A 14,103-nucleotide genomic window follows, 5' to 3' on the forward strand; every position below is an offset into this window, starting at 1 on the left:
CAAATCAAGGAACTGCTGCAACAGAATATCATTAGACCTTCCACGTCTCCATGGGCCTCACCTGTCATGGTAGTAGATAAGAAGGATGGTGGATCTCGTTTATGCATTGGGGTGCATGGGGTGGTGATGGCGCAGTGGATAAAACACATGCCTTTGGTGTGAGAGACCCGGGTTCGAATCCACTGTGAGACACCAATGTGTCCCTGAGCAAGACACTTAACCCCTAGTTGCTCCAGAGGCGTGCGACCTCTGAAATATAGCAATTGTAAGTCGCTTTGGATAAAAGCGTCAGCTAAATGAATAAATTTACCTATTGATCAGTACAGGTTCAAAAATTTCTGTTGAACCCCTCAGAGTAACATCGTTAAAATAAATGAGGTTTTACAAGGCATTAGGCCTAACGCTATGTTCTCTAACATCTGAGAGTAGATGACCTCTGACCTGACGTAGGATATAGGAGTAGCGTAAACTCAGGTGAGAGTAGATGACCTCTGACCTGACGTAGGATATAGGAGTAGCGTAAACTCAGGTGAGAGTAGATGACCTCTGACCTGACGTAGGATGTAGGAGTAGCAGAAGCTCAGGTGAGAGTACATGACATCTGACCCGACACATGACGCAGGTTGTGGAAGTACCAGAAGCTCAGGTGAGTGTAGATGACCTCTGACCCAACGCATGACGTAGGATGTACATTCAAACAACAAATTCAAGCTCCTCCCACATTTCTCTTTACCTGTGTTTTGTTTTGCTCTATTCTTTTTTTTTTTCCTCGTTCGTCCATACGTCATGTGTCTGGTCAGAGGACACTCTTCCGTTGGAATTTTATGATGGATGTATGTGCTTTTTTGGGCTTCAAATCTCAGGTATCATTCACTCCCATTACCATTACATCGTGTAGCAGCAACAATAACAATATTAAAATAAGAAATAACAGTAAATAGTAATGGCAATAAAATAAACGATAAATAAGGGGAGAGCGACAATTACAAACATGACAACTAAAAAAATAAATAAATAGTAAAAAAAAGTACTAGATTTGAGTGCACAAAATAATCATGGAGGAGAGGCAATTATGAATAAATTAGATTTAAGTTTGACATCAAATTGAGATATTGATCCTGAATTATGGATGTTGACAGGTGAGGAGAAGCATGGCTAAAGGCCCTATGGCCCGTCGTGGTTACATTGAGCATACATTTACATTGAGCATACATTTGACCAGTCAGCGGAGATGCTTTATAGATTGAGTTGTGAAGTATCGCGAGACCTCCCCCGCGTCTGGATATACGAGGTTGTGAAATGTAAACAAACCCAGGAGGACATGCATGATTCAACTCTAAGTAGTAATTTTCTTGCTGCCAGGTCTCAACCAAGCAGAAGAAGTCAAACTTACGATTGTTGATAATGTCGCTGATGAAGAGACCCTTGTTGGAAAGTGAACAAATGTTGAGAAGTCTAACTTTGAGCTCATTTCCACTGAGCGAAGAGCTGGCCGATCTGGATACGCTAGTTAGCGCGCTCTGGTCATCAGTCCGCCGTGTTTTCCTTGCTGCTCGTGGAGCCGAAGTCCAGAATGACCTAGCCTTCGAGTCATCGTACTGAAAACCCTGTCGAGACCCGCGATGGATGTATTTCGGACGGGGACGATGAACAATATCCTGATAGGGGTAGAGTGAAGGCGGAGGCTCGGCAGAATAGCGGTGAAGTTCAGTCGCTGTATACAGAAACGGCGAAGTCGCTGAGTGGAACAATGACGATAAAACAATCCAAACAATGGTGACACGTGAGAAAGGATGGTGAATCCACATTGTGTCAGTCGACTGCAGAGTTAAGCAGAAGTAGAGAATTGTAGAATAAAATATTTAAATCCTGGAAGAGCCAGGATATTTGTTTAATATAACTGATTGTGTTCGGCTGAAAGAAGAAAGTCATGTAGACCTAGGCTGGCTTGAAGGTGAGTAAATTATGGGGTAATTTAAAATGTTTGGTGAACTAACCTTATAAAAAGGTACATTTCTCAGAAGCTTGGCTAACGTTCTGGCGTGGTTCTCTCAAATGTCAAATGTCCTTTATACATCGTTTGTGGAAAAAAGAAATCAGAAACCGTGTAAACTGTGTCCCTTTTAGTTAGATGTTCACTTACATTTTTTTAATGTTAATGCTTGTTTCAGATAACATTCAAAAGTAACATTCCCATATTGTTTGGAAAATGACAAAAGGAAATGTTTCCTCAATGTTCGCACAGCCAAGGAAAATATTTAAAAAACTAGACGGTCAATTAACCAAACGTGTCGTTAGCTGGGCTTGTTTTTGCCATATTTTGTATTTGGTGGCTGAAGGGTTAAAAGTTGTCAGGGAAAATACATCTGTTAACATTAGCCAGACAGAGCTCGGGTGTCATGGAAATGGAAATCTCTGCTGACACTCTTTGAATATTATTTTCAATGTAAAATATGCATGTCTACAGACGTAAAAAGTTTCCAAACAGAGCAACACACGCTTTACAAAGTGGACAGATCCCACACAACCTTTCTTGTCCCTGAAAAGAGCAGTTCAGTTGTGCATCAGTGTGATCATTTGTTGGCGTGTCGTCATGATGAGGATTGATTTGATCTTTGTGCTGTTGTCAGGTGAGTTTATGATTCCCAATTTGTTTTTGTCAGATGAACCCTTTTGACTTAAAATATTTACCCTTGGCCTTGATGGCAAAATGAGAAAATCTTATAACAAGATACGAGTAATTTTATTTCACGATAACAATATATATCACAATATAGTTATTTTTGCTTTAAATAAGGTTTTTATGATATCAACATTTTTTAAACCATTGAAATTTCATAATTCTTATCACCATTTTCAATATCACAAAAAGTACTAGTCTAAGTGTGAAAAAACCTCAAGCTTACTGAAGAAAAGTAAACAGTGATAAAGAAAGAACAAAGAAATAAATTACAAGTATATAGGAAAAAGAATAGAACAAATAGGCTGCTACATAAATTGTATAAAGTAATCAAATATATAAAAACACTGCATAGTCTTCACCGTGTATATTAAATATACATTTATTCTTGTTAAAGTTACAAAAGTGAGAGAGCAGTGAGAGATTTTCTCCCTTTTTTGTTGTTTGATTAACATTAATAACGACAGCAGGTTTATTAGGCTGCTGTCACTTTAAGACCGACTGCACAGATCTAATATACTCGTGCGTTTTCTTTCTCATCTGTTTACATTCACTTAAGACATAAATGCCGTGTGACGGGTTAACGTTTCTCCACAGCTCTGAACTCCAGTGTGAATTCCCGTGTATTTTACATTATTCCTGAGAGAATGAGCTGGTCAGAGGCACAGACGTACTGCAGACAGAAACACACTGATCTCGCCACTCTTGACGACCAGGCGGACATCGCTGAGTTAAAAACTTTCCCCAAGTTTAAAGAAAACATGTGGATTGGACTCTATCAGCAGACAGGGACTTCTCCCTGGATCTGGTCCGATCAGAGCAAATCCGTGTTCAGACTTTGGGCTAGCAAACAGCCAAACAATTATGGTGGCATCCAGTTTTGTGTGTACATTTCTCCTGATGGATCCTGGAACGACTGGGATTGTCTGGAAAAAATGCCATTTATCTGCTATGGTGAGTTGTTTGCAATTTAACTACATCGGCTCATCGGATTGATTTTAAAAAATATAATAAAACAAAAATTACCAAATATAGAGATACAAGGTTTCCACCTGACAGGAACGATATATTCTTATTTGTAGCATTTATTTTTATTTATTGTTTTCTTTTTTCATTATTTGATAATTCTCCACGGCACACCTGACAGCCTGTCATGGCACAATGATAACGAGGAAAATAACAAGGAATAAGGAAACAAGGAAACACTGCATTAACTTATGTTAACAGATTTTTGTTAGAATTGAACATGATAAATGCTGTACAAGTAAAGTTCATTGTTAGTTCAGATGAACTAATACTTAACTAATCTGAACAAATGAGACCTTACTGTAAAGTGTTTTAAGGAAATTTGAAAAAATGTTGGAGCTGCTTGTCATTATCACTTATTTTAACTTCTTTATTAGCCTGAGAACTTCATCTTGTGTGTTTCTCTCACAGACATGAAGAGACAGATCGTGAGATTCGAGGTGAAATCAAGTCAAATTTTGATTTTGAATGATCCTGAACTGAAGAAAAAGATTTTAGCGAAGGTTAGTTCAATATACTGAACATTGAAAATATATTAATGACTTACCAAAAGCCTTGTGTGATAAAGGTCTGTGTTCTTCAGATAGAGCAGACACTGAAAGAGGAAGGACTGACAGAAGAAGCCAAACTGTCGTGGAATCTGATTTCTGGAGAAAATGTCTTTCAGAGAATGTGGTATCAGAAGAATGAAGTTTCTCAGACGCCCTGCAGAAGAATCAGGAACTGACCGTCTCATAATGGCATTTCTTGTGTAATTGTAGTTGAAGTATATCCAGATAACAGGGAAAGTTCTGGCTGGGAAAGTTATGAACAAACCTTCCAGTAACGTTAATAAAACGTTTGTTCAAAGTTATCTGGTCTTTAATAATATTCTCAAAACTTTAGCACAAAAACATAGTTTAAACGTTTAGTTGGATGTTAGTCTAACATTTTTTCAATGATAATACTTGTTTCAGAACATCCAGAGAACATTCAAAAGTAACGTTCCTGTTTGCATTATGATGAAATCGAATGTCCGTGTAACCAAGAAAAAGCGCTTTTAAAATATTTAAAAAACAGGATGTTTTATTTGTATTTATTTATTTATTTATTTCAAACATGTATAGGAAACAAAATAAAAAAACAATGACAAAAACAAAAACCTAATAACAACAAATACTCATCAAAACAGAAAGCAAAAAACAATGTTAAAACAGAAAACAATAAAAGAAAACAATGAAAATAATATTAACTTATACATGCCCAAAAAGGAGTAGGAAGAAGCATGAGCTTTTGAACGTTTATTTTGAACGTTTACAGAACATTCAGAAATAACGTTTTTTAGCTTGCATTAACAAAACGTCCGTAGCAGATGTTTATGTTAGCTGGGTATCTGCTGTCTGTCATATGTGCAACTCTCTACAGCTGCAAAAATAGGATTTATATATTTTGTATAACAATAAATCATCCTTACATCTTACACTGATGGTTTAGCCACACTTTGAATGCGTTTGCATTGTTAGTTGAGTCTTGTTCTGACCTAAAATAACCAAACAAACTGCAAATTAAATGTAAACTGGGAAAGCAAGACATGACACCTGCAGGTTAACTCCTGCCCTGTAAGTAGTGATAAAACAAAAAATACGTTTAATGAGTTGTAAAATTATGCAAAACTATATGTGACAATAACAATATTAACAAAAAAACTCCTCCAGAGTTGAAACTGATGTACAGATATACAGATATAGATATTAAGTGTCGACTGAAGACGCTTGGGTGTCGATTGGAAACACCCCAGATATAGATATTAAGTGTCGATTGTAGACGCTTGGGTGTCGATTGGAAACACCCCAGATATAGATATTAAGTGTCGACTGTAGACGCTTGGGTGTCGATTGGAAACACCCCAGATATAGATATTAAGTGTCGACTGAAGACGCTTGGGTGTCGATTGGAAACACCCCAGATATAGATATTAAGTGTCGACTGAAGACGCTTGGGTGTCGATTGGAAACACCCCAGATATAGATATTAAGTGTCGACTGTAGACGCTTGGGTGTCGATTGGAGACGCCCCAGATATAGATATTAAGTGTCGACTGTAGACGCTTGGGTGTCGATTGGAGATGCCCCAGATATAGATATAAAGTGTCGACTGTAGACGCTTGGGTGTCGATTGGAGACGCCCCAGATATAGATATTAAGTGTCGACTGTAGATGCTTGGGTGTCGATTGGAAACACCCTAGATATAGATATTAAGTGTCGACTGAAGACGCTTGGGTGTCGATTGGAAACACCCCAGATATAGATATTAAGTGTCGACTGTAGACGCTTGGGTGTCGATTGGAGACGCCCCAGATATAGATATTAAGTGTCGACTGTAGACGCTTGGGTGTCGATTGGAGATGCCCCAGATATAGATATAAAGTGTCGACTGTAGACGCTTGGGTGTCGATTGGAGACGCCCCAGGTAATTAGGAGTCATGTACACAAGAAGAAGAATCTACCACATGTTCCTCAGATTATTTGAATGGTTTTCACCAGAACCCAGTAAACAGTTTAATTAATTTTTGTACCAATAACCCTAAAAAAATGTTATGTCTTTAAAATTAGGTAAAAGTAGAAACAGACTTGAAGCCACCAGCTGTATTTGGATACAGTCTGTTGTATGTTTTTGTTTTGTTTTTTCCCTATGGAGCTGATTCAGGATCATATTTTTCAGTAATTATTGTTCACCATGCAGAGTTTCAAACCAGTTCTGCACATGTTGAGGCAGGGGTGCTTTTCCAAAGCAAAGATCTTAGTTAATCAACAATGTCTGTTCACATTGAAGTCTTAAAGGAGATCAATCAACAACAGCGAGCATGCCATTCACATGAAGGTGGAAATTATTATTTATTACTAATACAAGACTTAAACCTTACTGAAGTTGACCTCAGGGAAAGTAAAGGGAAAGAGTCATTAATCTCAGATAACCAGTGTATCTTGTCAAGGCACCACACCAAAAATATACATATAATTTATTTTATGATCAATTATCTGATGTATTTGAATGATAACAATTGAATTTTATGATTTAATATTTATTGATTGTGTCGCTATATGTACCATTAAGGGTGCATTGTCTCTTTAGAAATTTCATTCTTCTACTCAATGTGAAGCCAAATTTGTGGCTTGTTTTGAAGGGATTTATAATGACCATTAGTGTTGATCAGCAGTATTTCATGGCCAGATGTTTGAGATATGGTTTTGTTTGGGGCTTCGATGCTGTTCTGTCCTGGCTTGGCTGTATGGATAGGTTTGCCCAGACTCATGTTTCTGTAGACTTAAAGATGGAGATTGACTTTTTAATTTTATTTCATGTTTATTTTACCAAAATTAATATCTATTTAAGACCAGATCTACTGAAAAATGGCATATGGCACAATTTGATGGATTTTTAAATGTTATTATAAATTATATTACTATTAAAGCTACAATACGTAATTGTTTTCGCCGCTAGGGGTCGCTAACCTCTTACAATAACAAAGACGTAGTTTGATGACGCATAAGCAGAATTATGGAACTTGTCGTCATGCTGATGGATCTAATAATGTTTATGGATGAGTAAATACATTAATGTTTTTAGCATGACTGTGGTATGAAGCGGGACGTGATTGCTAATGAGTGACAGATATCGTTTGCGAGTCCTGTGGATATAAAGGAAAAAGGACATTTCATTCTACCGAACTACCCACAAGTGCTGAATTACTACTGACACAGGACCGTTTATTAGACGAATGAAACTTGTGAGGTAACGCAGCGCTGTGTCACATGGTCTACACTATCACGCTAAACTGCGTTTGAGTGTGTTGAAAGTTATAATGTTATTCTATGTGTTAGCTTGTCTGTATGAGACTAGCAGTAAGCTAGATCAACATAAGAATAACATACTGATCATATTCTAACATTCCATTAGGTTGAACTATATAACATTGATTCGTTTTATGTACATTTGCTCACCTGTTTAATAACGTATCTCTGTCAAATCGAAGTTTGTCACGGACGTGGAGCTCTCGGCATCTCGGAAACGCCACGATGATATTGAACCTCGTTTTAGTTCTCCTTTTGAGCCTAAGTCTGCTTGCCATGATCCATAATGTTTGAATGAAACAACAACAGCGTGAGCGTGCCGCTAGATGTAATTAGTTGTCCACGTCTGTCGCCATGGTTACTATGGCAGTACGAGCGGACACCAGGGACAATGTGAATATTACGTCATTGACCGGTGACAAGTGAACATGAACGAGCCATTATTTAAAATTGGAATTTCTCTGAAATTAAACATTTTTGGGAACTTTTGGTATATTGTAAGTACACAACTGCAAGAAATATATCACACTGTGCAAGTGATTTTTGGATATTTTATTAGAAAAATCTTTCATATTGTAGCTTTAATGTTGCATTGTTATGGTTTATTAAAGATGTGGTGATAAACTTTCAGAAACACAATCGCACAATCATTCACCTAATTAGCTAAAATTGGTGAGTAATTATCAAATCATTTTTAACTATAATATACTTTTTTAATTTTTTTTAAATTTAAAAAAAAAAAACTATACTATAATACGTTTCATCTTATTTTATAAATAAACAGCCAGTAAAGTTTTATTTCTTCACTTTCAAAGGCAAGTCTGTTGAGTGGCGTCACTCTTCCAGTTCTTCTGGAAGACATTTCCATCTAATTTGATTTTCCACAGCAGTTTTGCATCTTCTGTCAGTCCCTTCTCCTTCAGTATCTGCTGTATCTGAAGAACACAAACACACATTTATTAATCCATACTAAGTTCCTCCGTTATCCGTATACTTTCAACAAACTGTACATTATGAACACGCCTTCACCAGAATCTCTGCCTTCACCGAAGGATCATTTACATGTTGATTTGAATTCACCTCCAGTCTTGCTGTGATTCTCTTCTTCACTGTGAGACACACATACAGTATACATACAGTATGACAAAAATATAATCAAATGTAATTTATACATGTGTACAGCAAAAATAGCAACCTGCAATATTGTGTGTATAATCTAAGTTACAGGTTCTTAAAAGTTTAACATTTGAAAAGAGTAAAGGTCCAGGCTGGACTTCCGGTTATGTCGGGTTGCTGAACGGTCACGTTTTTCAACGCTCTCGGGTAATCCTGTTTTTAAACCTTTATCTAGACCCGATAACCAAAAGAAACGTTTTTGTTTTTCGACGGTGGCTCTGCAAAACAGTCAGCATGTCTTCACGTCCGCAAAGAAAAAGAAATGAAAAAAGATAATACAGATTCGGCTGTCGACGACCTAGGACTCACGTCTGAAGCTGATAGCACTCCAGTTGGTGCCAACACTCACACCGAGGCTGATACTCAACCCGATAATAGCGTAATTCTTTCAGCTATAAACGGTTTGAAGAGTGAGTTTCGGTCGCAATACAAGGAGGTTCTGGCAGTGATTAAAGAAGTTAAAGAGGATTTCTTTACCTCTACTGAAAGACTTACCGAAGCGGAGAGCTGAATCAGCCAAGCCGAGGATGACATTAGCGGCCTTCAAGGAAGGGTTGTTAAACTCGAAAAATCCGCATCGGATCTTGCCTCTGCTCTTGACATGGCAGAATGCAGAAGCCGGCGCTCTAACATTCGGATTTTGGGACTTCCAAATGGAATCGAAGGAAATAATCTTGTTTCGTTTTTTGGAAAGTTTCCACAGCTTCTAGGTGCGGATACCTTCCCGGCGCCAGTGATCATTGAGAGGGCACACAGGCTACCCAGTAGTGGCAAACAAGCTGGTGGAAACGCATCGTCAAGGCCAAAAACAATGATACTGAAATTACTCAACTATGCTGACAAAGACAGAATACTGAGAGCAGCCCGGGCAAGAGGTACAGTGATGTTCCAGGATCACCATATTATTATGTTTTTTCCTGATCTGTCGTCCGAGGTGTTAAAACAATGAAAGCGATTTGAGGAGGTAAAGCTAGAGCTTCGAAAGAGGAAGATTAAGTACGGGATGATTTTCCCCGCCAAGCTTCTGGTTATCTTCGGAGACCGTCATCATTTCTTTGACTCTCCTGAAGAAGAAGGCAAATTCATCGCGACCTTGCCAGAGGATGTTCGGGAAGCGGAGCAGCCAACGTCTGAGTAACTCATTTGTTCTTTTTGACACTTTTGCATTAAAGTTTAATCGTTCACTTTAGTACTGAACTTTCATTTAAAATTTTGTTGGATGCTTAGTCTGAAAATGCCCTATAAAACGTAAGGTTGGGCTTTTTTTGGTTTTCATATTTCATAAAAGGTTGGCTTTGATTTGAATACTAAGCAGAATCATTAAGTAAGCTGATTTTCTTTTGGTTAATAGGTCATAATACTTGGCCTTTAAGAGCGTGTGTTTATTATTTTTGTTTTGGACAATATTCTTTTGTCTTTTTTTCTCTTAATTCAGTAACCTAATAGCGTTCCTATTAGAGGACCGCAAGAGTACGTAACTACAGTTCTAGTCGAAGAAAAAGGGAGGTTCGCTGTGCATCTGTGTGTTCTATCTAGTGCATGTGCTGGGGATTGTGTTGTTGTTGTGTTTTAAAAAAAATAATTTTTTAACTACTATACATTTATACTTGCATTTCAGTTTTCTGGTACATCTTTGTACTTTACAAAAAGGTTACAGGGTGTTTATTGGAACAGATCATTAATGTTTGGGCTACCAAGAAAAATTTGAATATTCAACTTTGTTGCAAATGTCAGGGGATTCTAGTCTTACATGGACATCTTGGAATGTGCGGGGGCTTTGTAACCTTACTAAATTGAAACAAGTGATGAACAGAGTTAACTACCTCCATCCTAAAATAGTATTCCTGCAAGAAACACATTTATTGTCCGGCGAAGTCATTAAACTGCGTAGAAGATGGCCGGGGCAGGTTATAGCAGCATCATATAGCTCGCTGTTACGAATTTGCGTGGAAGCAAAGGCAGTAGGCGGATCTAAATGCAGCAGTAGACTTTAATTACAGATTCGGAACAGACAAGATACTCGTGGTACGCACATTAAAACATACATTCAATAACTGACCACGAACAAAAGAGCAGACAGGATTTAAATACACAGACGGGATGAGGGAACAAGACACAGCTGGGGCAAATCAGAACACAGAGCGGGACCATACAACCTAACAAGACAACACAACTGAAACAAGGGACCTAATAATGACATGACTAGGATAACAGACTACAATTAACAAGGCACAAACTGAATAAAAGACCAAAGACAGAGAAACCACAAACCAGAAACATGACAAAATGAATAAACACCGTAACATTATCCCCCCCTTCCATAAGGCGCGACCCCGCGCCGAATGAACATCAAATAGGGGCGGGAGGGTGGGCGCCCTGGAGGCTGACGAGGGCGTGGCAGGACGTGACGGCGGCCAGGGCGGAGCAGGATGAGGCGAAGGCCAGGGCGGAGCAGGACGAGGCGAAGGCCAGGGTGGAGCATGGCGTGGCAAAGGCCAGGGTGGAGCATGGCGTGGCAAAGGCCAGGGTGGAGCATGGCGTGGCAAAGGCCAGGGTGGAGCATGGCGTGGCAAAGGCCAGGGCGGAGCACGATGAGATGGTGGCCAGGTCGGAGCAGACTCAGACGAGGATGAGGACCATGTCGACGTCGTCTCCATGGCCCTCGCGGAGTACCTTCTGCCCCCCCCAAAAAATACTTGGGGAAATCCTCGGGAGGAACCTCCAGGTGGTAGATGGGTTCCGGACAGGCCAGCCGGAACTAGGATCTGATGGTGTTGGTTGTGTTTTAACATAACCATTATTTCACAATCATTTGACCTGAGTCATGGAACTCATATAGAGCCCAATTTAGGTTTACTTTATTAATTATAGCAGCACTGTCCTTGTACAGCATAATATTTGTAACCTTTACAATGTAATCCTAAGAATTTTTTAAACATATCTCAAATAAAACATTTGTTTTTTAGTTTTTAGACACACAAACATCAAGAATCAGCCTGTGAATCTCAACAATGGTGACAATTATAAAGCATGTTGCAGTGCATTCTGCATGCCACCAATCAAAACTCATTCATGGCTCCCATCATGCATTGCTGCATGAATAAATAATGAGCTTGTGTTCAGAGTTGATCTGTTTGTCACCATTGTTGAGATTTATACGCTAATTCTTGATGTCTGTGTGTGTCAACATAAAGTACCTTTAAAAATGTCTTATTGATTTGGTCTCATTGAAAAAGCTAAAAATATGAAGCTGTACAAGGACAGGGCTCCAATAATTATTTACTTTTTAATATAAAATAAACTTAACTGAGAAATAGGACTCTATATGAGCTCAGTGACTCAGGTCAAATGATTGTGAAATAATGATTATGTTAAAACACAACCAACACCATCAGATCACCTTTTCTGGTTGTTCATCTGGCTGTTATAACTGAAGTACAACAACCAAACAAAATCTAAAGTCAATGATTTAAGAGTCAAGAGCCCAACTTAAGCAAACACTAATCTCCATAATGGTAACATACCAATTACGGTTTTCTCCTTCAGTGATTCGGCTTGTTAACATCAGGTGTCTTCAATGTTCAATCTTCAAAAAAAAGTGTTCTTAAATCATCTTTGACGTCAGTCTGTTATTCCGATATTTTTGTTTAAGAAAATGTGTAAATTTTACTCATTTTAAATGGTTAACTTTTAAGGAATTAATTTCGTTAATTATTACTCAATTCTAATTTGTTAAATTTAATTAATAAAATTGCTTGTAATCTGTTGCCTCAATTTTATTGATTAGATTTAGCGTATTCATTCGTATTCATTTTTACAGTGATTTTCTGGATTTTGTTGGAAATCAAATTGACATATTTTTTGAGTTTAATACAAACCAGACGTCCGCTTCAATAGAAGCGAGAAAATTCCAAACAAGATACTCCTGAACTGAGACATAAACTTTTGCTACTTAAAGCAGAATTTAATGACATCTCTACTAATAAAGCTGCGGCTAATATAACTAGGCTAAAACAAACATATTATGACCAAGGAGAAAAGGCTGGGAGGTTATTGGCATGGCGAATTAAGACTCAACAAAATGAAGGGGGGATTAACAAGATAGAAACTATAGATGGACAGAACAATCCCAACTGAAATTAATAATGCTTTTAGAAAATATTATGAAGATCTTTATAAATCGACACCCCTGCAGAATACCCATCATTATAAAACATTTATGGACGAGATCCAGATACAGTCATTGTCTGAGGAAGACTCCAAAGTATTGGATCAACCAATTGAAGTAACAGATCTGAATGCAGCCATTAATTGTATGACTAGCGGGAAAGCAGCAGGTCCCGATGGTCTACCTATAGACATCTATAAGATCTTTCGTGACAAATTGATAACCCCAATGATTGACATGATAAATGAATCATTCAAAATTGTAGAACTTCCCTCTTCCTTGCGTTCAGCCCTCATAACTTTAATTCCTAAGCCAGGGAAAGATCCTACGAAATGTGGCTCTTACAGGCCCATTAGTCTTTTAAATTCTGACACAAAGATAATTGCTAAAGTTTTAACCAGTAGACTTGATAAGTATTTACCTTTACTGTTTGATCCTGATCAAAATGGCTTTGTAAAAGGTAGACAAGCTTTTCATAATATACGGCGTGTGCTTTTGATAGAGTGGAGTGGGACTATCTTTTTGATACACTCTCTTATTTTGGTATAGGTCCGTATTTTATAAAATGGATAAAAATTTTATATTCAAAACCCACAGCAGAGATATTGACTAATAATATAATTTCTAAATCTTTTCCACTATCTCGAGGCACACGTCAGGGATGGCCCCTTTCTCCGCTCCTTTTGACATTGGCTATTGAGCCTTTGGCTATTGCAGTACGAAGAAGTGGAGACATCTCAGGGATTACAATTGCCGGTCTTGAAAATAAAATAGCTTTATATGCTGATGACATTATATTATTTCTATCCAATTTAAGTACATCTGTGCCTTCTTTATTGTGCCTAATTAAATCATTTGGATCCTTGTCAGGTTATAAAGTGTATGAGTCAAAATCTATGATCCTATTTCTAAAAGAAACGGAACGTCTCACACCTCCCTTCCAGACCCCCTTTAAAAATGCTCATGAAGATTTTAAATATCTTGGTATTAATATCACCGCAGACATAAGGAATTTGGTTACCAGTAATTATAATTATACAACTAAATTAATCACTGAATCAATTAATAAATGGTCATCCCTACCAATTTCTCAGATTGGACGTATTAATATATTAGTGCTGTGCGTTAAACGCGTTATTAACGGCGTTAACGCAAACACATTTTAACGGCGTCAATTTTTTTTATCGCAAATTAACGCTCTTTTTGGCCAAGCAAACTTTGT

General features: G+C 37.9%; 1 protein-coding gene across 1 annotated transcript; it reads left to right on the plus strand.

Annotated features, from left to right (window-relative positions):
• Nucleotides 1-2,504: 2,504 nt before the first annotated feature.
• Nucleotides 2,505-4,559, plus strand: LOC143736780 (C-type lectin LmsL-like). Its single transcript, XM_077227481.1, has 4 exons — nucleotides 2,505-2,630; nucleotides 3,278-3,634; nucleotides 4,118-4,209; nucleotides 4,290-4,559. Exons 1-4 carry the CDS (start codon nucleotides 2,594-2,596, stop codon nucleotides 4,431-4,433), a joined length of 630 nt encoding a protein of 209 aa, XP_077083596.1. The 5' UTR covers nucleotides 2,505-2,593; the 3' UTR covers nucleotides 4,434-4,559.
• The last annotated feature ends 9,544 nt before the right edge of the window (nucleotides 4,560-14,103 follow it).

This window comes from Siphateles boraxobius, unplaced genomic scaffold, assembly GCF_051911475.1.
Source record: "Siphateles boraxobius isolate OS27281-9 unplaced genomic scaffold, OSU_SipBor_1 130, whole genome shotgun sequence".
Taxonomy (NCBI): domain Eukaryota; kingdom Metazoa; phylum Chordata; class Actinopteri; order Cypriniformes; family Leuciscidae; genus Siphateles; species Siphateles boraxobius.